Below are 25,122 nucleotides of genomic sequence, written 5' to 3' on the forward strand. Positions count from 1 at the left end.
TACAGCACCGGAGACATGAGCCCCGGCACTCCTTCCCAGCAGTGCCTTTCTGGAGAGGCACGGGGCAGGCAGGGGGATGGGTGCCAGCCGGCGCCCGCAGGTCTGCCCGGCGCGGAGCCCCGGCTCGGGGCAGCCGCCGCGGCGCTGAGCGGCCGCCTGGGCGGGCGATGTGCGGGGCGCAGGGAGGGCAGGAGCCAGCCCCGGCCGAGCAGAGCTGAGCCAGGTAAGCGCCGTGCCACGGCACCGGACAGGGCGGCACCGCGGAACGCCGCGCTGCGCTCCCGCGGAGCCGCTCGCCCCGCGCCCCCGGTGCGATCATCCCGGCGTTATCTGTGCCCCCGGGGCGATCATTCCGGCGTTATCTGTGCCCCCGGTGCGATCTATCCCGGAGTTATCTGTGCTCCCGGTGCGATCATCCCGGCGTTATCTGTGCCCCCGGGCGATCATCCCAGCGTTATCTGTGCCCCCCATGCGATCTATCCCAGCTCCCGGTGCGATCATCCCAGCGTTATCTGGGCCCCCGGGGCGATCTATCCCAGCTCCCGGGGCGATCTATCCCGGCATTATCTGTGCCCCCGGGGCCATCATCCCAGCGTTATCTGTGCACCCGGGGCGATCATCCCTGAGTTATCTGTGCCCCCGGTGGGATCTATCCCAGCTCCCGGTGCGATCATCCCGGCGTTATCGGTGCCCAGGTGCGATCATCCCTGAGTTATCTGTGCCCCCGGTGGGATCTATCCCGGATTTATCTGTGTCCCCCGGTGCGATCTATCCCTGAGTTTTCTGTGCTCCCCGGTGCGATCATCCCGGAGTTTTCTGCGCTCCCGGTGCGATCTCTCCCAGCGTTATCTGTGCTCGGAGAGCCGGGCCCCGAGCAGCTCCGGGCTCGCCTGCCCTGGCTTTGCGAGAAGCATGAGAAGGGGTCAAGCGCGGCCAGGAGGACGGGGGCAGGGACATCCCGGAGCAGCCCGGCTGCGGGAGCAGCGCTGCTGGACTGCGGCTGGACGGGCTGGAGGGGAGCGCCGGCATCCCGTCCCTTCTGCTCCGGAGAACAGCAGAGCTGCTTTGGCCAGAGTGTGCTCTTTTTAAAAAAAAAAAAAAATCCAAGCGATTTCCCATGGAGAATTAATTTGCACAAGGGGAGGGGGGGGGAAAGTAGTTTTTAGAGAATTTGTCATTTCAGTGTTTCACTTCTCCTCCCTTGTTGACATTATTTGTATTTTTGTTTACGTCTCCTCGTGAGAAGTCATCTGTGACTCTGCATAGTGCACTGCGAGCTGGCATGATATGACATAATGCAAGAGCTGAGATAGCCCAACACTGCTATTTTAGTTTGGAGGATATTTTAAACTTTATGTTATCCAGGAAATTTCTGAAATATTTGTCTTCATTCCAAGCCAGAATGAAAACAATTTTTGAAATGTCGGAAGTTCCCGTGGAACAAGTAACGAGAGCTTCCAGCTCTGCCACCGTGTGTGGCAGGGCAGCAGGAGGGGAGGCCTCAGCCCTTTGCAGGAGAGTGCCAGTGGGCACTGGAGAGCAGGGAATGGCTTTCTGTGTCCCAGGACATCCCAGGAAGGATCTCTGGAGACTTTACAAACCCTCTCTGGTTTGTGGGGCTCCAGCCTAGAGAGGGAGAGGCTCGGCGGGGCTGCAGGCAGGAATGACCAGCCCCAAAGCTGAGCTTACCAAGGCTGAGCTGCTGTGGGATAGGCTGGGCTCTGCAGGGCCGCAGGAGGCCGGGGTCCACACTCCGTGTCTGGCTGGAAAGTGCTATCAGGTTCCCAAAGTCTTTGACTTCGCCTCTGTGCTGAGACATTCAATCCTCAGAGCTTTGTTTTGTGTACTCTGGGAGCTGACAATTTGTAAAGACACGCTGCTGGGCTAATCCTCCATCAGCTCCTGGAGCGGGGAGCAGCTGGAGCTGGCAGCTCTCTCCCTTCTCCCACTCCAGAGCCGAGTGCCTGTAGCAGCAGCTCCCAGGTTTTGACTTATACGCAAAGCAGAGCAGCAGCTCAGCAGCCGGCAGACGGGACCACACAGGCACCTGGTGCTGGGCCAGCCGGGCACCGCCAGGTGGCCACACCGGCCGTGCCAGGCAGCCCTGAGTGCCACACTAGTCCTGGTGGGGATGCCAGCCCCGGTGCTGAGCTCAGCTCGGCTCCCTGCTGCCCTGTGCCCTGGGGAGCTCTCAGGGAGGGGAGCTCTTCCCACAGGGTGGTTTGCTGCTGGTGCACTGAGTGTCAGGGAAGTGATGAATTTGAGGTTCTGGAAAAGAGTCCTCATTGTGCAGGAGATATCACAAAGAGGCAAAGGGCCCAGGGTCCCTTGTCACCCATGCACAGAGCTCTCCCACAGCTCAGTGGGGTCCTCTGTGTTTGGGGGGCCCTGGGAAACTGTGGCAGCTGAGTGTCCATCAGGGAAGGCACCAGTGCCATTGCTTGGCATGGGCAAGGCCTCAGATCTCAGCAAAACACATTTTTAAGCTGCCTGGGGTCTGTCAGAGTAAATGAGTTGCAGTTTCAGCAGCCACTTGCTCCTGGTTTAACCCTGGGAAAGCAACTGTGTTGCAAATATTTACCTGATGAGGTAAACCATCAATATCCTTGAAATTTACATTTAAAAGTACTGGACCAGAGCATCTTGTGGGTTTTACTTTTTTCCCCTGCTGATTTGTTTCACAATATGCCAGAAGCATGGCTTGAGTTAGGGCTTTGGCAGGGGCTTTTATCATGATTGATACAGTGGAGGATAGAAAAGAAATTTGGTTATCAGAGGATGCCAGAACTCAACTTCCTAGCACATACATTCAATAATGCAAAAATTCTCCTTTAAAGGTCTCCTTAGAACAAATCCCAGTCATCACAAAACCCATGGAGATAAATTAAATTACATTTTAATAGTGGAGAATTCATTCCTGGGCTAAGCACAGCAGTGAAAGTATGTTCTCTCTTAGGCAAAAGTAGCCTCATCTCCCATCAAAATTCTGAATGTTACCAGATGAAAAACTTAATTGGAAATGAAACCCCACAGCTCCCAGGGCAGAGGCACCACAAGAGACTGCCCCACCTCATGCTCCCCTGCCCCACAGCTGCCCTGGCTGTGTTCTTGCTTGTCCTGCCCTGTTCTGGGGTGCTGTGCCTCCTGAAGAAGTCAGGCTTGGCCTGTCTCTGCCTCAGGCTGTTGTCCTGCAGATATTTAAAATACATCTCTCTCTCATGCTGTTATCCTGTAGATATTTAAAATACATCTCTCTCTCATGCTGTTGTCCTGCAGATATTTAAAACACATCTCTCTCTCAGGCTGTTGTCCTGTAGATATTTAAAATACATCTCTCTCTCATGTTGTTGTCCTGCAGATATTTAAAATCCATGCAGATGCAGGTAGGGGTGTCTGAAGTGTGTGGTGTGTGCTCTTGGTGCCTGGCTGGGGATGGTGGGCAGTAAGGAGGGCTGGTGGCACAGGGAGATGTGGGGTGAGGTGATCCAGGGGCTGCTGGGGGGGAAATGGATTTGTAGGAAGTTCTTAGGGTCTGGCAGAAGGCCCACACAGTATCTGTGTGCAAACTCTGAGCTGAGAAAAGGGCTGACACTGCTGTGGGTTGCAGGTTGGGCCAGCCTCACCTCCAGCTCCCCATAATGATTGCATCCAAAAACTGGAAGGGGCCAAAAGGCAGAAAGAGACAGGGCAGAGCTGCCATGGTGGTGCCATGGTCCCTCCCACCAAGGGAGCCTTCCCCTCCTCATCCTCCCCTTGCTCAGCTCTGGCCGCCTGAGCCTTGCTCCTGCCCAGCCTCTTCCATCCCAGCCTCATCCTGCAGTGCCTCTCCCTCCTCATCCTCCCCATGCTGGCCTCCCCATGCCCTGAATCTGGCAGCCTGAGCCTTGCTCCCTGCCCAGCCTCCTCCATCCCAGCCTCATCCTGCAGTGCCAGCCTGGGCCCCTCTCTCCTCCATGTCTGTACAATGACCAAAACGCCCGGGCAGAATTAGCTCCTTGCTCAGTGCTGCATCCAATTAATTATACAGTTTAAGACACAATATGTGGACATTCCCCATCCACACCAGCAAAGCTCTTGGCCCTGCTGGAGAGTTCTGCAGGACTGCTGCATGGCAGAAGGGGGCTGAGCACGGCAGACATGCACCCTTGGGAGAGTGCCAAGCTGTAATTAGAGTAATTACATGTAATTAATATGTTCTGTAAGTGGCTCAGATACAGCAGAGCGAGCACATCTCTAACTACTTTTGCTGCACAGGTCTCCCCTCCAGGTGTTTGCTGCTGATCTGCTCAGCTGCTCTCAGTGCAGCGAGGCTCCTGGGCCAGTCTGGAGGGCTCCCTGCCCAGGGGACACACGTCCACTGCTGGTGAGGACACACAGACAGGCACTTCCCACCACTGCTGTTGAGCCAGGACAACCCAGGGCACCAGCATCTATTCTGTGGGCAAGCAGGAACCTCCAGCTCATGCCTGGGGCATTCCCAAACTGCCCCAGCATCCCAAAATCACCCCAGGGCCCCAAAACTGCTGCAGGTCCCTTCTGCTGCAGCCTGCTCTCTGTGGGCACAGCTGGGCCAGAAAGGAGCTCTGTGGCACTGCCAGTGCCAGCCCAGGTTGCAGGAGCTCTGTGGCAGTGCCAGTGCCAGCCCAGGATGCTCTGGCTGTGGCAGGTGACCCACGGGACTCCCAAGGTTGTCCCCACACCGTGATGGGAGCCCCCAACAATTCCAGGCTTCCTGAATGTCTTGCCTGTGGGCTTTTGTCACACATGATGTCCCACATCTGGGACTCACCAGTTGGAGATGGCAGTGCTGTTTCCATGTTGAACTGTAACTTTTTTACCCCCAGCCGTTCCAGGGCTTACAACTATTGTGTGGGGTTTTTAATGTTGCAAGAATTTATATTGGGAAAAAAGTGCTTTTTTTTCCTCTCTTTTTTTTTTTTTTTTTTTTTTTCTCTCTATGCCTTGGGAAATGTCATCCAGCAGGAATGTTCCCAAGAGCTGATCATGGCTGAGAGAAGGATGGGCTTGAGCAGGGGCTGCATGCCCAGCTCCCATGCCTGTCCCAGTCTCCCAGGACTGGCTCCCAGGGCTGTGGCTCCCTTGGGTGCCCCATCCGTGCTCCTCAAGCTCTGCCCGTGCTCCTCAGGGACATCTGCAGCAGCAGCAGAGGCAGGAGGGAGGGAGCAAATGCCTGCAGAGGGACAAGCTGCTCACAAAGCCACTCCTGCTGCAGAGGCTCTTGGTTTCATGTCCTCCTGGCTGTGCCAGTGGCCTCTTCTACTTCCAGCTCTGGATGGAGTTTACAAGAAATGCTGGAAGTCCCAGCCCTGTGATGTGTCATCATTCAAACTTCTCTTTCATAGTATCCCAAAGTAATTTATTTTTCCCAAGCATCAAAGCCCCCTGAGCAATGCTGGGAGAGGCAGGACTTCCCCCCAAGCCCTGGTGGCTCCTGCAGCCCTCTGCCCTGCTTGGGGGGCTGGACACCCATCCTGGGACAGAGATGGCTTCAGGTGGGGCCAGGGGAGGCAGAGCTGGGGCAGAATGAGAGTGCAGATTTTCTCCCTGAAAATACAAGGGAGGGGGGTGGGGATTGCCCTGCTGTGAGGGTGCTAACCCTTTTCCAGGCTCAGCATCACTTCACAGATCACTTCCAGGAGCAGGTACCAAAGGAAAAAAGAATAATAACAAGAAAGAAATAGTGAGGAGACGTGAGTCTCCATCTCCCTCTCTTCTGCCAGGATTCAGAGGCACCCTCCACCCCCTGGCATGCCAGGGGCACTGGGGATGCAGGCAGAGCATCTCCTCAGGCCTCTGTGCTCAGGGGATCCCCCTGTTCCCCTGTGCTGCTGCCCTCCCCAGCTGCATGAGCTTTGCAGAGGGAATTTAACAGGAAAGCTGCAGCAGCTCCTGCCTCTACAAACACAGCCTGCTGCTGTCCCTGCCAGCACTCCGGGCTGCTTTGCCTCAAGGAATCTGTGACATCCGTCCTGCTGTGATCTGTAACAATATTGGGATTAAATTAGCTTCCCTGAGCTGCAGAGAGGTCAGTGGGCAAGGCCCCTGGTTAATCCAGCAGGCCAGAGAGAACAGAAGCCTCCCTGCACTGGGAAAGGAAAACAAGGGGGTCTGTTTGCAATCCGTGCAGCTAATTCAAACAACATTCCTCAAACAACAGGGGAAAGGGCCTTGGGAGCAAATGGGAAAGGAGCATTTCCCAACAAGCACAGAAAGCTGCTCCTTGGGGAGAGGGGAATGTCCAGACTGCATAGACAGGGTGCCAGCAGACATGCCAGGGCCTGGGGAGGGCTCTGAACAGCGAGGTGGGGCATGCAGGAGCCACCCCTGCCCTGGGCATGGCAAGCCCAGAGCAGAACAGTCCTGCTGGGCCCCTCCCCAGCAGCCCAGGGGGCAGGGGGTGCTCCTGCCTGCCCCACATCTGGGTGGGATGGGGCACCTCACCCCCACCTCCGGGGTGACAGGGTCCTGCTGTCCTGACACCTACAGAGGGTTTCACACTGCAGGAGTTGGGGTGGCTGTGCAGCTGTGCTGAGATAAGAAAAGGGCATTCACAATATCCTGAATAATGTTGGTTGTCTGATGTACTCACAAGCTAAAGGAAATTCTGATTTAAGACCAACTCCAGTCTATACTCACAGGGCTCTCTCTCTGTTTCTCTCTTCCCCACCCTCTGTCTCTTATTTCCCAATTTGTAGAGAGAATACTTCAGTCACATTACAGGATGGCCTGGCACCTCTGACATTGCTGTGGGTTGCAGGTTGGGCCAGCCTCACCTCCAGCTCCCCATAATGATTGCATCCAAAAACTGGAAGGGGCCAAAAGGCAGAAAGAGACAGGGCAGAGCTGCCATGGTGGTGCCATGGTCCCTCCCACCAAGGGAGCCTTCCCCTCCTCATCCTCCCCTTGCTCAGCTCTGGCCGCCTGAGCCTTGCTCCCTGCCCAGCCTCTTCCATCCCAGCCTCATCCTGCAGTGCCTCTCCCTCCTCATCCTCCCCATGCTGGCCTCCCCTGGGCCAGCTGTGGCTCTCAGCAGCAGCCTGGGATGAGGATGGGGGACAATCCCCACTGGAGGGGCTCCCAGCAGGAATGGAGAGGCTCCCAGTTTAGGATGAGGATGGGGGCAATCCCTGATGGAGAGGACAGGGATGAGGATGGGGGACAATTCCCATGGAGGGGCTCCTAGCAGGGATGAGGATGAGGATGAGGACGAGGACGAGGACGAGGATGAGGATGAGGATGAGGATGAGGATGAGGATGAGGATGAGGATGAGGATGAGGATGAGGACGAGGATGAGGATGGGGACAATCCCCATGGAGAGGCTCCCACAGGAGCCAGCAGCAGGGGCTGGAGGGAAGCCCGGGCTTTCTCGGGGAGCAGAGGCATGCCTGGGTCATCCTGTCAGGAAGTCAGCTCCACATCCTCTGGCTCTCCCATCTCTGTATCAGCTGTGATCCCTCTGAGCCCTGCCAGGAGCACAGGCATTGCCTTGCAGCCAGGGAAAGAGTGGAGGCACTGGGCAGGCACCAGCAGAACTGTACTCCTGAGACTCTGCTGACGTTCAGGGGCTGTTACAAACTGCCTGGGCTATCACTCATCCTGCAGAGAGAACCCCAGAGCAGCAGCCAGAAAAGACCTCATGTCCAGTCTGGGAGGGTCACAGACACTTCAGGACATACTCACTTTCCTCCTGCTTCCTCTGTAAGTGTCTTTTCTGCTTTTTGCTTATGCTGAGATATTATCAAAGGCTGAGGAGGCACCAGGGATGAGTAATGCACTTTCTGTGCCAGCTGGGAATTTGTGGGCACTGGGAGGGTTAATGTGGGTCTGAAAGAAGCTGTGGGGCTCAGTGCTGGACCTGCCTGGGTACAGCCACAGCCCCCCTGTCCTCAGCTGCACCAGGTGAGGGGATATGGCTCCTGGTGTCCTTGCATCCCCTGGGCAGGGTCAGCCTTCCATGGGGACACCCTCAAGAGAGGCAGAGGGTTTTTGCAAAGCAGGAACTGTGGAGGGATGAAATTGGACCAAAATATTGCAAGTTTTTAATGTGGAGGAGAAGCATGTCCTTTAAGGTGGGCTAGAGGATTTGGAGAATTGGCACTCCCTGTGCTGAAGCAGAGTGGGGTTGTCCCCTCAGAGCCACTGTGCCAAGCCAGAGGAGCCCAGGGAACCCACTGTGGGTGTCAAGGTACCCTCTGCTTTCCATCTGGAGCAGCTTGGCCTCTTCTCCTGCTAAACCAGGGAATTTCATGTCCTTTTGTAGTGGAGAGAAACAACCTGTTTGGGATTCATTTGGGATCAGCCTCAAGAGCCATTAGCTAAAGAAAACCAAGCCTGTAAATGAGCTCCTGTCAGAGGGGGAGGAAATGAAGGACTTGGTGCTGGGTTTATTGTGAATTTCAGTGTGAGATTCACACTAAAATTGCAGATTTCTCTGCAGTGACACCAAGGAGTGTGTCCCTTTGCCTTCAGCCAGCCCCACAGCTCTGTTGGCTGGTTACTGCTGTGCTGGTAGCCCTGCTGCTGCAATGGTGCTGCAGCATTGCCAGCACAGAGCTCTGATTTTGGGTTTAGTGCTCAGTTAGGAACTTGATCTACAGCTGTCAGCTGAGGCTGCACCACTCCAATATCAGAAAGGAGGTTTGGCTGCCCAATGTGCATCAAATACAGATTTTGGGCTCACCAGATTTTTACTCATGCAGTCAACGGAGTGATGTTGTCCTGACAACGTTTGACGGCACTTGAGAATTTCCTAGAATAGAAAGTTTTAAAAAAAGCTCTAAATATAAATAGAAAAAGGTCTTGGATATGGAGACTTGCTGCAGGGACTGCTCAGCATCTGCCAGCAAGCAGCACACACTCACCACACTCCTGTGAGACAGCAAAGATCTCAGTGACAACGTTCACAAATAGGAAACGAGGGACCTTTAACGAGGTGCCAAGGAGAGTTCAGGACGAATAAAACATCCATGTACATGAGCACACACAGCACAAAGGGAAAGCTGCAGAAAGGCTGAGTTTCCCCTCTTGCCCGAGTTTGGGTTGTTTTGCACCTCTGTGTTCACAGCTGCCCCCACACGAGCTCTGTGTGAGGAATTCATGAGGATCTCTGGGTCTGGGGGGTGCTTGGTGCCCTGTTCTGTACCCTCCTCTTCCTCAGGGCTGTCAGGTCCATTCTGAGCACTGGGCACTCCGGGGCTGGTGCCAGCAGCTGTCAGGGACACTCAGGGACCTCCCTTCACTGGGGGCTCCAGGCCAGCAGAGAATTGAAGGGGAACTGCCCTGGCCCCAGCAGGGGACCCAGGAGGGATCCAGGAGCCACCCCAGAGCTCCTCACATGGTTTAAAAGAGCCTGGACCCCCTGGCTGCCAGCTCAGAGCCCTGCCAGCCCAGGGAGCCTCCCCAGAACACTGCCAGGGCACACCATACCAAGGGGCTGCCTGGCAGCTTGTCACCCACCCCTGGAACAGCTCTGGGCAGAGCCCCATGGCCCCGAGCAGCACATCAGCCTTGTGAGGATGGGAGATGAGGGTCACTCATGGCTGCTGGCCCTCAGGAGGCTGGTGGCCACCAGCTCCTCTGTGTGGCTTGCACAGGAGCACTGGCCAGGATCCAGCGTGGCTCCTGGGAGCACCTGAGCCCCTGTGCAGGATCTGCTCACCCCAGCAGGCAAGGTGGGGCTCAGGGAAGGTGTCCCCTGTTCCCCTGCATGTGTCCACCCTGGAGTGCAGGTGGAGGAGGGAAAGGGAGCTGGCAGCACAGGCAGGAGAGCTCCCAGGCTGCTCAGGGGTGCTGCAGGGCAGCTGTCCCAGGCAGTCCCACCACAGCCATGCTACTCTCCTGAGCAGGAGTGTTTCCTCCTGCTGCACAGCTAGCAGTGGAAAAACAAGCAGGCTCTGAGCTCTTTGCCTTCATGCCTTCCCCCCTCCAGAGGATAATAAGCTGCTTTTAATATCTGACATGTTTATTAACAGATGCAGTTGTGACAGCTGATGACTTCATATGCCACTTACCACTAAAATGTTAGTAATAACTCGGAATTAGCTGTCATAAATAAAAAAGACTACAAAGACAACTGGATGGTGTGTCACTCTGCAGTAATTTACTGAGACCCTGTTGGCTCTGGATGCGAGGCTGGAAGGTCCTTTGTGGAGCTCCAGTCCGGGTTTTGCAACAGTCACAATATTTTGGCTGGATATTGTCTTAGGAGGTGGTACTAGTGGGATGGAATTCCCTCATGCAGGAGTTTGCACTGGATGCCTTTACAAAGCTGGATACTCTGGTAATAATAATAATAATAATAATAATAATAATAATAATAATAATAATAATAATAATAATAATAATAATAATAATAATAATAATAATAATAAAGCCCCCTAGCCGGTGGATGGGGACGGAGTCTGCGGCTCGAGAGCAGGATTTATGAATGTGCAAATTGCTCTGATATGATCACAAACTTTCTGCTTTGCCTGCACAGGGAGCAGCGTGGGCTGATGGAGCAGGAGCCAGCCCGGGCGATCGTTACGAGCTGAGATCCTGCACCTCGCAGAAGGGTTTGTTCCTCTGTGCCAAACCCGCGACCCCCTTAGAAACCCGCCCTAAAAAACGAGCCACCAAAACATCCCAACGCACCGGGCTTCTCCATGAACTCGCCAAGAATCTATTTTTCATTTTTTTTTTTTTGACAGAAACGTGCGCGTAACTTTCTCTGGAGGAACTGAGGAATTTTGTAGTTGTTCTTGTAGCATTTTAAATCTGAGAACCCGGTAGAGTCTTTCCCGCAGTGATGAGGGAGTGACAAGTTGAAGGTAAGGGCTTCGGCATGCATGTTTGTGTCCATGGAGCTTTTGCAATGCGGGCTGCTAATGAAGAACCCGAGCCGTGTCAGCATCTGCCCGCGGGCTTGCCTTGTGCAACGTGGATAATGAGCGCAGACAATGAGAGCTGTGCGGAATCACAGCACCATCTGTGGGATCCCCTTCCTCCCTCCCTCGCTCGCTCCCTCCCCTCCCCCGAGCTGCTGGGGCTTGCAGGGGAGCTGGGCTGCTCTCTGTGTCCCCTGGCACCGTGTTACCATCCGGGCTGGGGACAGGGACAGAGGGAGCTGGGCTGGTGATCTGGAGCTCCTGGCTGGTTCTGGGCCAGCTGTGGGGTCCAGCTGTGCCCTCTGCCCTCCCTCTGGTGCCAGGCACAGGGGCGATGGGAGGAAGGACAGGTAATTTGCGGCTGGCTCAGTCCTGCTGTGGCTGCACCTAAGGCAAGGCTGCTGCCACGCACCCATGGGGGCACGGAGAGCGCTGGGTAAGTACAGCTGGAATGGGGGATCAGCGGGGAGATAATTAATGGGGATGATGGCAGTAATTAGAGCTGCTGATAATGTGCAGGGAAGTGCTGCTGGATGCAGTGAGGGGTCAGTGAGGGCTCCTGCAGCCCGGCTGGGACACTGCTCCCCAAGGGTCAAGGTGGCTTCAGCCTCGGTGCTGTGAGACGGGGCTGGGGGTCACTGGGCTTGGAGTGTTTTATAGTCTCAGGCATGTGTGGTCCCCTGAGGGCCCTGGGTACCCAGGAGGGGCGTTCAGGTGGTGTGGTTTGGGCTTAAAGAGGCACTTACAGTGAAAGGCATTAAAATAGGGTAAGACTGGCAGAAGAAAATGCCAAGGCACGCGTGGAGCCTCTGCTCTGCTGCACGGGGGTCAGCAGGTACCCCCACAAAAAAATCTGTCACCTGAAGGTCTGTGAGCTTGGGCCAGTGCTTACAGTGCTGTGTGGGGTGGCCAGGTCTGTGCTGAGATGTCCCAGGGATTGAATGCAGTGAAACCTCTCCCTGGAGGGTTCTCCATCCACAGGGATTGTGTCTGAGCTCTGTTGGTGACCCTGGAGCAGGTGAACTCCTGACTCCACCACTCACCTGCGGGGCCAGGACTGTGCGGGCTGGGTGGGAGGATGGCGACAGCACCGCGGGGCTGGCAATGCCAGGGCTGCAACACGCCTGGAAACCACCCTGGAAAAAGGCTCGTTTGAGCTGGATCGGCTCCCCGGCCCCTGCGCGGCCGCTGCGAGAGCAGCAGCACCACCCTGAGGGACGCGGCAGGGAGGAGCCGGGAGCAGGCACCCGCTCGGGAAATGCAGGGCAGGGATGCCCTGAGCTCGGCTAAAAGCTCTGCATTTGCAGGGATGCCCTGAGCACTGCCAAAAGTTCTGGAGATGCAGGGCAAGGATGCCAAAATCTCTGGAGATGCAGGGCAAGGATGCCAAAATCTCTGGAGATGCAGGGATGCCCTGAGCGTGGCCAAAAGCTCTGGAGATGCAGGACAGAGATGCCAAAAGCTCTGGAGATGCAGGTCAGGGATGCCCTGAGCATAGTCAAAAGCTCTGGAGATGCAGGGCAGTGATGCCCTGAGCACTGCCAAGCCCAGCTGGCTGTGGCACCGTGTGCAGGCAGCAGCTGAGCCCAGCACAACCCCACATTTCCATCAGTCAAGCCAGATGTGAGCTGGCACAGCCCTTCCTGGACTATGAGGCTGAGATTGATAGAGCCAAAGGGCAGGTGAACCCTCCTGGCTATGGGGACAGCCCTGGAGGGGGACAGAGGGGACCATGCAGCTGAGGCAGGTGGCAGTGGCAGCAGAGACCCTTCCCCGTGCCCTGTGAGGGTGACCTGTCACCCTGCCAAGGATGGAAGTGCCTGGTTTTGCCTAAGACCAGTCAAGTACCAACAGGTTTCCTGTCATGCCCACCACCAGCCTCCTCCAGGGAGGTCCTCTGGGGCAGCAGGGCAAGGTGGGCTGGCTGTAGGATTCATTGCAAGCCACCCTGAGCACTGCCAGGCCTGCAGAGCTCAGACCTTGCTCCCCTTGCCCTAGTGCTGCAGGGGGCTGTCATCCCACAAAAAGGCAGAGTTTGGATGGGCTCAGTCCAGGCTGGGAGCTGCAACTGGTCTGGAGGACACCCTGATTCCCTCCTGCTCTGTCCTGTAACACACCCAGAGCTGGAGCTGTGGGTTGTTTTCCCCAGTTTGTTTTCCTCTGCTGCTGGAGTTGGTGCTACTCCTGGCTCTGCAGGGCTCAGTGATGTCAGGGAGACCCAGAGCACTGGGGATCCCCTCAGGGAGCTCCTCTTGGCAAATGGCTCCTGTGCACATGGCCATCAGGGAGCCCCAGGAGTGCTCAGGACTTTGCTTCAGGCTCTGGCAGCTCAGCACAGCAGCTCGTGGCTCATCAGGCCCCTGTGAGCCTGGAAATTTGTGTTTACCAAGCTGGCAGGCAGGGTCTGAGGTGGAAGGAGCTGTGAGCCCTTGTTTGCATGCATTTCCAGAGAAATAAGAGGAAAATTGGGTATTGAGCTGGATGTATGCACTTGTTGCAGGATGAGCCTCAGCACTGCTGTGTGTGCTTCTGGGTCTGTGTCAGACCCCCCTGCTGCCACCCCCAGGGCTAGCCCTGACACGGTGTGTGTCCACCCCCTGCTCAGCAATGTGCCTTTAGGGAGCCCTTTTGGGGGAAAAGCCAGATTTTCAGATTTTCAGTGTCCTGTTCTGTGCTACCCCAGATTGGGCTGCTCTGTTCCCTGGTCTGAAATTTGGTTGTGCTGTTGTGGTGAGTTACTGATCTGCAGGAGGCTCAAACCCACCTGAGCTGTGCCCAACACACACAGGATTGCTGCTCCCATTACTGCAGTGAGATCCTCAGAGCACAGAGCTGTGCCTGCTGTGCCCAGCACACACAGGATTGCTGCTCCCATTACTGCAGTGAGATCCTCAGAGCACAGAGCTGTGCCTGCTGTGCCCAACACACACAGGATTGCTGCTCGTTACTGCAGTCAGAGCTCAGGCACAGAGCTGTGCCTGTTGTGTCCAACACACACAGATTTTCTATTCCTATTACTGCAGTGAGATCCTCAGAGCACAGAGCTGTGCTGGCCAGGGTGATTCCAGTGCAGCTCCAGCTGCTGCTCTGGTTCTGTGGAGAAGCAGCAGGCACAGATCCTGCAGCCTGCCTGCCTCAGAGCTCTGCCTCCTCCTCCTTCTCCAGAGCAGCCTGTGTGCTGGCATGAGGGCCATGGGAATCCCCCTGTAAAACATTTCCTGATGTTTTACAGGGCTGAAGCACTCTGCTCCTGGAGGGAGGCCTGTGGCACTATGGTTCTTGGAGCAGCTACTGTAGGGCACTGAGCTGGAGCTGCTGGCCCTGGAGCAGCTCCCCCTGCCAGGGCAGGGCACAGGGATGGCCAAGAGCAGCAGCCCCTCCTCAGTGTGTCACAGCACAGGGAATGCAGTGCAGGAGCTGGTGGAGGAAGTCAGACCTCAGCAATGCTGTGGATAGCTCTGCTGCCAGATTGGGCTTTTATTATTTTTATTTTTTTTTCAGTGAAGTTTATGGGTTGGGGATTTTGCAGAACTTGGCTCTGGGATCTGCTATCAAATGAAGACCTTCTGGTTTGGAAATTTGACTTAATGCAGCCCTCTTTTATTGCTTCAAGGATTGAGCAGAATAAAGTGGCTCTGCCTGTGCATGTGCAGAGATGTGTGCCAGAGGCATGTGAGACACCCTGTGGCAGCTGGGATGGCTGAGCCAAGCCTGGTGGGACCTTCCACTGCCGAGGGATTCACAGAGCTGCTCCTGGAGCATCAGCCCTGCCAGCCCTCGGGAGCACAGCAGCAGAGAGGGACTTTCCCAAAGAGAATGAGGGCCCAAACCTGCTCCCTCAGCCCTTCCCTGCCACTGCAGGGCTGGTGGAACAGGCAGGGAGCTCTGCCATGGGGACACCAGCACAGGGCACAGGGCACAGGGCACAGGCAGGGCAGGCAGCAGGCTCAGGGAGCATCAGCAGCGTGGGCTGGGTGCTGTGGAACAGGGACAAGGGATAACCAGAGATAACCAGGGATAACCAGCTGCCATCTCTGGTGTTTGAGGGGCCTGTTGAAAGCTCCACAAAGGCTGGCTGGGGAGTGAGCAGTGGGGAGTTGCTGCTGCCACCCACAACCTTCCAGACCTGGACTCTGCCCTGGGGCTGGAGGCTTTGGGGTGGTGTGTCCTGGGGCTGGGAGCCCTCAGGGTGATGTGTCCTGGGTGTTGGAGGCTTTGGGATGGTGTATCCTGTGTGTTGGAGGATTTGGGGTGGTGTGTCCTGGGGCTGGAGGCTTTGGGGTGGTGTATCCTGTGTGTTAGAGGCTTTGGGGTGGTGTGTCCTAGGTGTTGGAGGCTTTGGGGTGGTGTATCCTGGGGCTGGAGGCTCTGGGGTGGTGTATCCTGGAGCTGGAGGCTCTGGTGTGGTGTGTCCTGGGTGTTGGAGGCTTTGGGATGGTGTGTCCTGGGGCTGGAGGCTTTGGGGTGGTGTGTCCTGGGTGTTGAAGGCTTTGGGGTGCTGTGTCCTGGGGCTGGAGGCTTTGGGGTGGTGTGTCCTGGGGCTGGGAGCCCTCAGGGTGGTGTGTCCTGGGGCTGGGAGCCCTCAGGGTGGTGTGTCCTGGGTGCTGCCCCCTGGACTGGGGCTGGGAGATGTGAGACCAAACAACAAACCCTGCAAAACCATGACTCCTCCTGCAGGAAGCCACTTTGTGCATATTCACACAGAGGAAATTCAAATTCTCTATCCAGCTCCTGGAAACCCAAACTCCCCAGCTCACAGCTGGGCTGTTGGCAGTGACCTGGCAGTTCCCAGGGGTTCATTCCTGCTGCTGCTGTGTGTCTGTCCTGCCTCCAGCATCTGGTCCTTCTCTCCAAGGCTCAGTAAACCTTTGGAGAGCCTGTTTACGTTTGGGATCCCTGGTACATTCAGCAAAAGGCAATATATCAGCAATTTAGTTATTGTGGATTAGGTCTCAAATATCCTGGGGATATAATGTTGGTCTTTCTCACCTTGTGTGTAGGAGGACTAATGGCAAATTATCTGGATGGTTTACATTTTCTGGCTTGTATTGGAGCTCCCAAGGACCAATTTATCCTGATTGAATTGCAAACAAGGCTTAGTGCCATCTCAGATTCAGGGGCCAGGTCTCTCCATAAATGAACTCTGAACAATTCAGGTTACCCCAGATTCTTCCTGTAGATTGGATAATGGCATAAATCCTGCGAATGTTTAGACTGGAAATTGTTTGTAGCAACCCGAGCTTGACTGATGGCTGCAGTAACAGAAAGAATCATAACTCGTGTCTTGCAGTGAGGGTGGGGAAGGCAGTCCAGCCAGACAGCTCATCACAAACCCCCAGGTGCTCTGGGGGGATTTGGAGACCCGTGGATTGGGTGTGACCTGCCAGGACAGCACCTAGCACGCCGGTGGCCTTTCTCTGCTGAGGCAGCAGCTGTGGCCAAGGCCAGGCTCTGTTTGGGCTATAAAGCAAGGAAACCAGGAGGGAGAAGTGTGTGCTCGCTTGGTTTGTGCTGCAACCTCAAGGTTTCCCATGGCACTCCCTGCCCCGGCTGCCCTCAGCGATGGGGTCCGTGGTGCTGGCACGAGTTTCACGCTGGCTCTTGGCACACCGGGGCTGTGTTTGCTCCCTGAGCACATCCATCCCCGCTGCTGTCCCCACGCCGGGGGGCTGTGCCCAAGCTGGGAGTGTTGTGTAAACTCGGCGTGCGCTGCGCCCGCAAAGCCGCCGGAATTGAACACCGGGGGCGGCACCGGAGCTCCTTCGGGGCACTTCGGGCTGTGCCGCACTGATGCCATCCCCAGCGTGCTGTGACCGTGCTGGGCATGGGGACTGTCCCGCAGCACCTGTCCGAGGGACCCTGCTGCCCTCAAGTCCCGCACAAGTGCGGAGGAGCTGCGGGGATCCCCCTCTGCTCAGCTCCCTGAACACTCCGCCAGCCCGCCTGAAACACTTGACAGTGTTTATAAAGCAGCTTGCAGCAAACAAGCTTGGAAGTGCGGAACAAGTCGGTGTTTACACAAGTGACTAATTATTTATTTGAAAATCCTGCGGACGAGCCGTGGGCTGTAACGACAAGCACATGGCGAGCGCTGGGCTCCTGCCCCGGCAGGCGCGGCGGGGACACGGTGAAAAGTTCAGGGCCACCAGGGTGGGGGACAGGGAAAAGTTCAGAGCCACCAGAGTGGGGGGACAGGGAAAGGTTCAGAGCCACCAGGGTGGGGGAACAGGGAAAAGTTCACAGCCACCAGGGCAGGGGGGACAGTGGCAATGCCCAGGTGAGTGCCAGGAGTGTTTGTGCCATGGGCTGCCACAAGGCTCAGCAATACCTGGGTCACACAGTGAAAAGTTCAGAGCCACCAGGGCAGGGGGACAGTGGCACAGGTGAGCCAGGCACCAGGAGTATTTGTGCCATGGGCTGCCACACAGCTCAGCAATTCCCAGGTCACAGCAGCCCACGCCTGCTGCTGGGGCAGCCCCCTCCCTCCAGGTGCTCTGCTGGTGGCCATACCCCCCTTAGGTGGGCTGGGGCAGGGGGGTTGCTGGGCCAGCAGCCCTTCAGCAGGTCCCCCAGCCAGGGTGGGCCAGGGAGGGGACAGCCCCGTGGGGACTGAGCCCATCCCAGGCGGAGGCCGGGCTCACTTCCAGCACTGTCACCACCAGTTGTTTGGGGCATCGGTGATTGCGCAGTTATTATAAAGGGATTAAAACAATTTTCTGTTTCGTTTGACTTCACAGAGCAAATGTTGTCGCCTCTATTCCAGCACAATGTCTGCCATTGGCAGGGCTTTGCTCTGCCAGCTGCAGAGAGCAGAGGGGCCCTGGCAGTGCCAGATCTCTTGGTGCAGCATGGAACCTGCCCTTCCTTCACACCAGGCACAGGGAAAACCACTTGAAAAGTACAGGGAAAATGCCCTGTCAGGAGCCAGCTGAGCAAGGGTTTGGGCACTCTCAGGAAAGGATGTGGAGTCCTGGCTGCTGGCTGGCAACTGGGCTTCTCTTCTCTCTCCCGAAGTTCATGCAGAGCCGTTGGTTTGGTGCCAGCCTGTCGTGCTGGTGCTGCCAACTCATCACTCTGTCCTGCCAGGCACATTGGGCACTCTGTGCCATGGCTTGGTGAGGGCAGCATGGCACTCGCAGCCGGGCTCTCTCTGCCCCACGCTGGGTTCTCTGCCCCATGCCAAGCTCTCTGCCCCCCACCAGGCTGTCTCTCTGCCCCGTGCCAGGCTCTCTGCCCCATGCAGGGCTGTCTCTGCCCCATGCCAGGCTTTTTGCCCCATGCCAGGCTTTTTGCCCCACACCAGGCTGTCTCTGCCCTGTGCCAGGCTGTGTCTCTGCCCCTGGCCGGGCTGTCCCTGCCGGTGAGCTCGGGGCAGAGCAGCTCCCGCGCTCAGCGCAGCGCAGGCAGCGCTGACCCTGCCCTGCGCCTCGGGGAACGGGAGATGGGAGGTTTGGAAATTCCCTCCGAGCAGAAAGGCAGCGTTTTGGGCAGCTCGCAGAGGATCCCACCCCGTCCCCAGACAGCCCCAGCCCTGGCTGGGCACTGCAGGCTCGCTCTCTGCTAGGCCTGACTACCAGCCCCAGAGGTGCCCACTTGATGGGAAACATTTTGTGTGCCTGGCACCCGCAGCAGCCATCTGCCACTCGGGGAGGGCAGCCCAGAGGTCTGGCTCTGTTTTAAACAAGTTCCAGCTCTAACTACTGTTTGCAGCACTGGCAGATGGCAAAGATGCACTGAGCATTCAGAGGAGTGCTGGTTATTAGTCTCAAGCTACGTCAGGGAAGGTAGAGGTTGGATATTAGGAAAAAGTTTTTCACCAGAAGGATGATAAAGCACTGTAATGCTCTTCCCAGGGAGGTGGTAGAATCACCATCTCTGGATGTTTTAAAAAAGACTGGACATGGCACTTGGTGCTATGGTCTAGGTGAGGTGTTAGGGCATGGGTTGGACTTGATGATCTTAGAGGTCTCTTCCAACCTCATCATTCTGTGATTCTGTGATTCTGTGATGAGGACTTATGGATGAGGCTGGAGCATACCTCTCCCCAAAGCACTATCTGCCAGCACCCCCAGTGCACCCCACAACCCCAGTGCTCACCCCCAGCCATTGTGGGAGTGAAGCTGTCTGTAGAGTTAACCCCTTCTCCTCTTCCTTTGCAGTTCCTGCCAGCGCCCCTGGAAGCTGCAAGCAGCCAACAGCCACTGCCGAGCCCCCGCCGGCGCTGGGGCCGAGCTACTGCACTCCTGACAGGGATGAAGGTAGAGCCATGTTCCCTGCTACCTAAGCTGGCTGGTGCTGCTGCAGTTTATGGATATGGTCCCAGCCCTGGCTCTGTGCACAGACTCTCAGCTCTGATCCCAGCGTGGAGGATTTAGCGGCAGCAGAGAGCCCAGCTGTGGAGCAGGCTCCCCCAGCCACCCCAGGACGGAGGGGCTGCAGCGCTGGAGAGTTACTATGCAGCTTGGACTGCTTGTGGTGGTGGTTTTGCTAAGCTCCATGGATCTAACAGGCAGCAGCAAGGTGGTGAAGGGCAAGAGGCAAAGACGAAGTATGTATGAAATTCTTTTCTATGAAATTCTTCTCTTCTCTGGTGATGCCGTGCTGGTGTGAGTGTGTTTGCAGCACAGGGGGCTGGGCAGGGCCTGTGGTGCCCCAAGAGCTTGCAGAGATCCCCAAATCCCATTCCTCATGTGCCCTGACCTGTCCCCTGAGGTCACAGGGGGGTCAGTTCTGTCTCCAGCCCAGAGGGTCCCTGGAGGGGCTCATGCAGGGCAGCCAGGCAGAGCTGGCACCAGAGCAGCCACAGGCGTTTGCCCTCCTTCATGTGAGCTCATGTTAGAGCTGTTTTACATTAAAACTGGTTTAAATTAAATTATAGAAAATTGATTTTATATTAAAACTGGGACTGCTGAGCCCTGGGAGAACAAGGAAAACCTGACGTCATGGCTGATGCTATAAAGGGCAATTTCCAGTGAGAGCCCAGCTGATACCTTTGCCATGGAGGCAGAGCTTGGCACCAGAGCCCAGCACTCCAGGAGAGATGGGGCTGGATCCCTGGGGGTCTCTGTGTACAGGGGCCAAGGCCCACAGTGCCAAGGGGGTCCCAGTGCAGACCAGGGGACCCTCCTGGCAGCTGGGGGCTGAGGACTCCCTGCCTTCGGTGTCTTTTCAGGGCTGAAGCAGCCACAGGCCTGGCAATGGGGCTGGGACAGGCAGAAGGGACTGCCAGGCTCTTGGGTCATGGCAGGGGGACAGGGCAGCTATTGGGTCATGGCAGGGGGACAGAGCAGCTCTTGGGTAATGGTGAGGGGACAGGGCAGCTCTTGGGTCATGGTGAAGGGACAGAGCAGCTCTTGGGTCATGGCAGGGGGACAGAGCAGCTCTTGGGTCATGGCAGGAGGGACAGAGCAGCTCTTGGGTCATGGTGAAGGGACAGAGCAGATCTTGGGTCATGGCAGAGGGACAGGGCAGCTCTTGGGTCATGGTGAAGGGAAAGAGCAGCTCTTGGGTCATGGCAGGGGGATAGAGCAGCTCTGGGTCATGGCAGGGGGACAGAGCAGCTCTTGGGTCATGGTGAAGGGACAGAGCAGCTCTTGGGTCATGGCAGGGGGACAGAGCAGCTCTTGGGTCATGGTGAAGGGACAGAGCAGCTCTTGGGTCATGGCAGGGGGACAGAGCAGCTCTTGGGTCATGGCAGGGGGATAGAGCAGCTCTGGGTCATGGCAGGGGGACAGAGCAGCTCTTGGGTCATGGCAGGGGGACAGAGCAGCTCTGGGTCATGGCAGGGGGACAGAGCAGCTCTTGGGTCATGGCAGGGGGATAGAGCAGCTCTGGGTCATGGCAGGGGGACAGAGCAGCTCTTGGGTCATGGCAGGGGGACAGGGCAGCTCTCTCACCTCTAGTCCTGACACTTGAGCACTGTGCTGCTCTGTGCTTGCTTTTGAAGTGTAGTAAACATGGTATTTAAAAGAATACATCTTTTAAATACACAGCTTTTCTATAAACAAGAACATGGCTTGCATAATAAACCAATAAAAATAACCTGCATTCTAGTCTGCAAAGAATGCGATTGGTTTCAAAACAAGCAACATTTTATATGATAATTAAAAGCAGAAAACTCTCAAGACATGGGATTGAGTATTTTTCTTGGACTGAATGTAGGAGCTGAGAACACATCTCTATTTTGGGGGCAGTGACACCTCCTGACTGCCAGAGAGAATTTAACAGAGGCAGGGTCAGAGTCAGAGCCAGCCTGGGACAGAATTAATGGAACAGTTTTGCTCCAGGGCCATGAACTCTGCTCCTTGGCATGGAGGCCCTGCAGGGGAGGCAGTAGGAGGTGCTGGACCCCTTGGGACATGCCCATGTTAGTGTGGGCACCAGGGCTGGGGGGCAGCAGGCTGGGGTGGGCAGTGCTGGGTCCTGGGCACAGCTGGTGGCTCTTTCAGGGCTGGGGTGGGCAGAGCTGGGTCCTGGGCACAGCTGGGGGCTGTTTCAGGGCTGGGGTGGGCAGAGCTGCGTCCTGGGCACAGCTGGTGGCTGTTTCAGGGCTGGGATGGGCAGTGCTGGGTCCTGGGCACAGCTGGGGGCTGTTTCAGGACTGGGATGGACAGTGCTGGGTCCTGGGCACAGCTGGTGGCTGTTTCAGGGCTGGGATGGGCAGTGCTGCGTCCTGGGCACAGCTCGTGGCTGTTTCAGGGCTGGGGTGGGCAGTGCTGGGTCCTGGGCACAGCTGGGGGCTGTTTCAGGGCTGGGGTGGGCAGTGCTGGGTCCTGGGCACAGCTGGGGGCTGTTTCAGGGCTGGGATGGACAGTGCTGGGTCCTGGGCACAGCTGGGGGCTGTTTCAGGGCTGGGATGGACAGTGCTGGGTCCTGGGCACAGCTGGGGGCTGTTTCAGCTCCTCAGCAGAGCCATGGTGTGACTCTTGTGCCCTTGCTTGGCACAGCTCTGGCTCTGTGGCCATCACAGCAGTGCTGTCAGTGCTGCAGGAGCCTTGCTGTGCCCCAGCTCCTGCCCTTCCTGCCCCTGGTGCAGTGGTTTGCGGGCACAGCTGGTGCTGCAGAGCCCAGCACTAACCGGTGCCTCTCTCCTGCTCTTCCAGTCAGCACGGAGCTGAGCCAGGGCTGTGCCAGGGGCTGTGACCTGTGCTCTGAGTTCAACGGGTGCCTGAGGTGCTCCCCCAAACTCTTCATCCTCCTGGAGCGGAACGACATCCGACAGATTGGGATTTGCCTGCCCTCCTGTCCCCTGGGATACTTTGGCCTTCGCAACACGGACATGAACAAGTGCATCAGTGAGTTGGGGCTGGGGGAAGGGGTGGGCAAGGGCAGGGCTCTGCAGGGGGCAGCCCCTCCTCAGGGGCAGGAGCTGCTGTGGTGTTGGAATATTTACCAATACAGCTGGACAGGACGTGCCTGAGCTTGTCTGGCTCTGCTGCTGAACCAAACAGCAGCACTGTGGTGTTTCACCCCAGGGACACTTTTGGCCATGGCTGGGTGGTGTTTCACCCCACAGACACTTTTGGCCATGGCTGTGTGGTGTTTCACCCCACAGACACTTTTGGCCATGTCTGGGTGGTGTTTTACCCCACAGACACTTTTGGCCATGGCTGGGTGGTGTTTCACCCCAGGGACACTTTTGGCCATGGCTGGGTGGTGTTTCACCCCACAGACACTTTTGGCCATGGCTGGGTGGTGTTTCACCCCACAGACACTTTTGGCTGGCTGGGTGCTCCAGCTGGGCAAGTGTGGACAAGTCCAGGTGTGCAGGAGCTCTGGTGGCTGCAGGATGGAGCTTCCCCCCATCACAGGGGCTGCTCCTCGGGTTTCCCTCTGCCAGAGAAGCTTTAAGGCCATGGGGAAGGAAAGGAGTGGGTTCTGATGGAGGGTTTGGATCCAGAGCTTTGTTCTGGCCCACAGCCTCTGACCCCAGCCCCAGCTCCAGCAGAACTCCTGACCCCGTGGGTGCTGCTCCTTTTAACCCCGGGGAGAGGGCAGGGAAGGGGCAGGGAGCCACCAGCCAGGTACAGGAGGGGAGGTCCCAAGGGACAAAGGACACCTGGATGGCCCAGTGCCCCCCAGGGGTAGAGGGCATCCTTTGAACCTGCCAATCACTGGAGCCCTTCTGGAATGCCAGGACTGACAGACAGTGCTGGGAGGGGAAAGGAGAGGTGACTGACACACCTGGGGGGGAATCTTCAGGGGAGGGACCCGAGGTTCTGGGGTAAACCCTGAAATCACAGCACAGCACTGTGGCTCTAGGGAGGTTTGAGGCAGGGCTGAGCATGACAGCCTGAGAGGAGCCCTGCTCAGCACTGCACAGGCATGCTGTGGATATGGGATCTTGCAGGACCTCTGCGTAGTTTTGTTACATGGGTTGCCAGACTGGCAGCCTCTGGGAGGAGGGAGATCCTTTCAGGCACTTAGTGCCTCTTTTCCTGCCATACTGCTCGTCAGACTCAGGCGGCTCTGAGTGAAATTCCTGACTTGCATCTTGTAGCCAGAGCACCAGAAAGTGCTGGACACGGAGACATGGGATCACTGCCCTGGCAGGTCCATGCACATCACCCTCACAGCCAGCTTTCCATCCAGCTCCCTTTCCATGCAGCCTGTCCTGTAGCTGCAGCTGGAGCCAGGGCTGTATCTTTGCACCGTCCCCTTTGGCTGACTGATGCTCAGCTGAACCTCAGCCCAAAACCTTCCCACCCTGCCTGATTCTGGCCTGGCAGTGGCTGCTGCTGGCTGGCTGTGAGAGCTGCAGCACAGGGCTGTCCTGCACGGGGAATGGTGCAAAGAAAGCTCACTTCAGAGTGGCACAGCCATGCCTGGCAGGATGCTCAGAGACCTGGCTGCTGCAAGACCCCTGGGTCGGCAGTGTGGAGCTACTTGAGTCTTCTGTTCACATTGGACCACATGATGGCCTTGGTGTTTGTTTGTTTTTTTTTTCCCCCAGAATGCAAAATTGAGAACTGTGAGTCCTGTTTCAGCCGAAACTTTTGCACAAAATGTAAGGAAGGTTTGTATTTGCACAAAGGGAGATGTTACGTCACATGCCCAGAAGGCTACACTGCTGCCAACGGCACCATGGAGTGCAGCAGTCCTGGTAAGCAGCCCTGCACTGCCATGTCTGCCCCTGGGTACTGCTGCAGGGGGTGAAGATGATGATCCAAACCCCTCATGGTACCCCTCTCGAGCCCTTTGTGGGGCAGAGCCCTCTGGGAACCAGCCTGGATGGGGAGCAGCCCCTGGTGTTTGTGAGCTGTGACCCAGAGTTGGTGTGGTGTGGCAAGGAAGGGATGCTCAGGGATTTAGGAACCTGCTGGGGAAACACAGACTCCCTTGCAGCCTAGGGTGGGGAAGAGGTGCAGTGGTGGGATCTGGGGTGGCCTGGGCTGGACCAGGAGCTACAGCTGGGCTCTCTTGTTATCTGCAGCACAATGTGAAATGAGTGAGTGGGGGCCGTGGGGGCCCTGCTCCAAGAAAAGGAAGCTCTGTGGCTTCAAGAAGGGCAATGAGGACCGAACACGGCGGATCCTGCAGGCTCCCTCTGGGGACGTGTCCCTGTGTCCTGCAACCACGGAGGTGCGGCGCTGCACGGTGCAGAAGAACCAGTGCCCCGAAGGTGAGCAGAGGTGGGGGGCTCCCCATTCCTCCCCACAGCCCAGAGAGCTCAGGCACAAGCAGTCAATTGTCAGGGTCACAAATGTGCTGTGCAGCTCCTGACTCCTCTTAAGTGCAGGGGATAGGGATGTGATGGCACCTGGGAGAGATGCAGGTGGAAGGGGCATGGCCCCCATGGGGGTGATCCCTAACCCTAACCCATGGGGGTGATCCTTGGCACAGCTTGTTGTGTGTGCCACAGGTTTCACCTATTTTATAGAATTCACAGAATGGCAAGGCTGAAAGAGACCTTCAAGATCCAGTCCAACCCATGCCAAAAAAACACCATTTTAGTTTTCTTTTCCAGCCAGGGGTGCATGCCTGTGTGCTGCCATGATGGGAGCTCTCTACCAGAATAGGTCTGTTTTTCCCAGGAATTACAGCCTGCAGGATGAAGGATGGTTTGGTTATCTTGTTACAGAATGGACAAGGATTGCAGCTGTGCTGAGTGTTCTGAGGGGAAAGGGCTCTGAGCAGTGGTTAAATGCACAGGAATTAACCAGGGGGACAGGGTGAAGGGTACAGTGCCGATCTGTTCCCCGACGCCTCGCTCCACCTCACGCTGTCCCTTTGCTT

The 25,122-nt window shown here is 56.7% G+C and overlaps 1 protein-coding gene across 3 annotated transcripts in view; it reads left to right on the forward strand.

The window, feature by feature from the left end:
- The window catches only part of RSPO1 (R-spondin 1), a 27,993-nt gene continuing 2,871 nt past the window's right edge, over window positions 1-25,122 (forward strand). The window contains exons 1-8 of one of the 3 annotated variants that reach the window (XM_009097570.4): window positions 10,033-10,301; window positions 10,500-10,575; window positions 10,711-10,830; window positions 19,047-19,145; window positions 19,229-19,435; window positions 21,990-22,181; window positions 23,840-23,989; window positions 24,320-24,508. In XM_009097570.4, the coding sequence (XP_009095818.1) occupies window positions 19,342-19,435; window positions 21,990-22,181; window positions 23,840-23,989; window positions 24,320-24,508 (625 nt within the window). In that variant the 5' untranslated portion in view covers window positions 10,033-10,301; window positions 10,500-10,575; window positions 10,711-10,830; window positions 19,047-19,145; window positions 19,229-19,341. Of the gene's footprint in view, window positions 224-10,032; window positions 10,302-10,493; window positions 10,576-10,710; window positions 10,831-19,046; window positions 19,146-19,228; window positions 19,436-21,989; window positions 22,182-23,839; window positions 23,990-24,319; window positions 24,509-25,122 lie in introns of those variants that run through there. The other 2 variants (XM_050983425.1, XM_050983427.1) reach the window with 2 other exon arrangements.

Source organism: Serinus canaria, chromosome 23 (genome assembly GCF_022539315.1).
Source record: "Serinus canaria isolate serCan28SL12 chromosome 23, serCan2020, whole genome shotgun sequence".
In the NCBI taxonomy this organism is placed as follows: Eukaryota; Metazoa; Chordata; class Aves; order Passeriformes; family Fringillidae; genus Serinus; species Serinus canaria.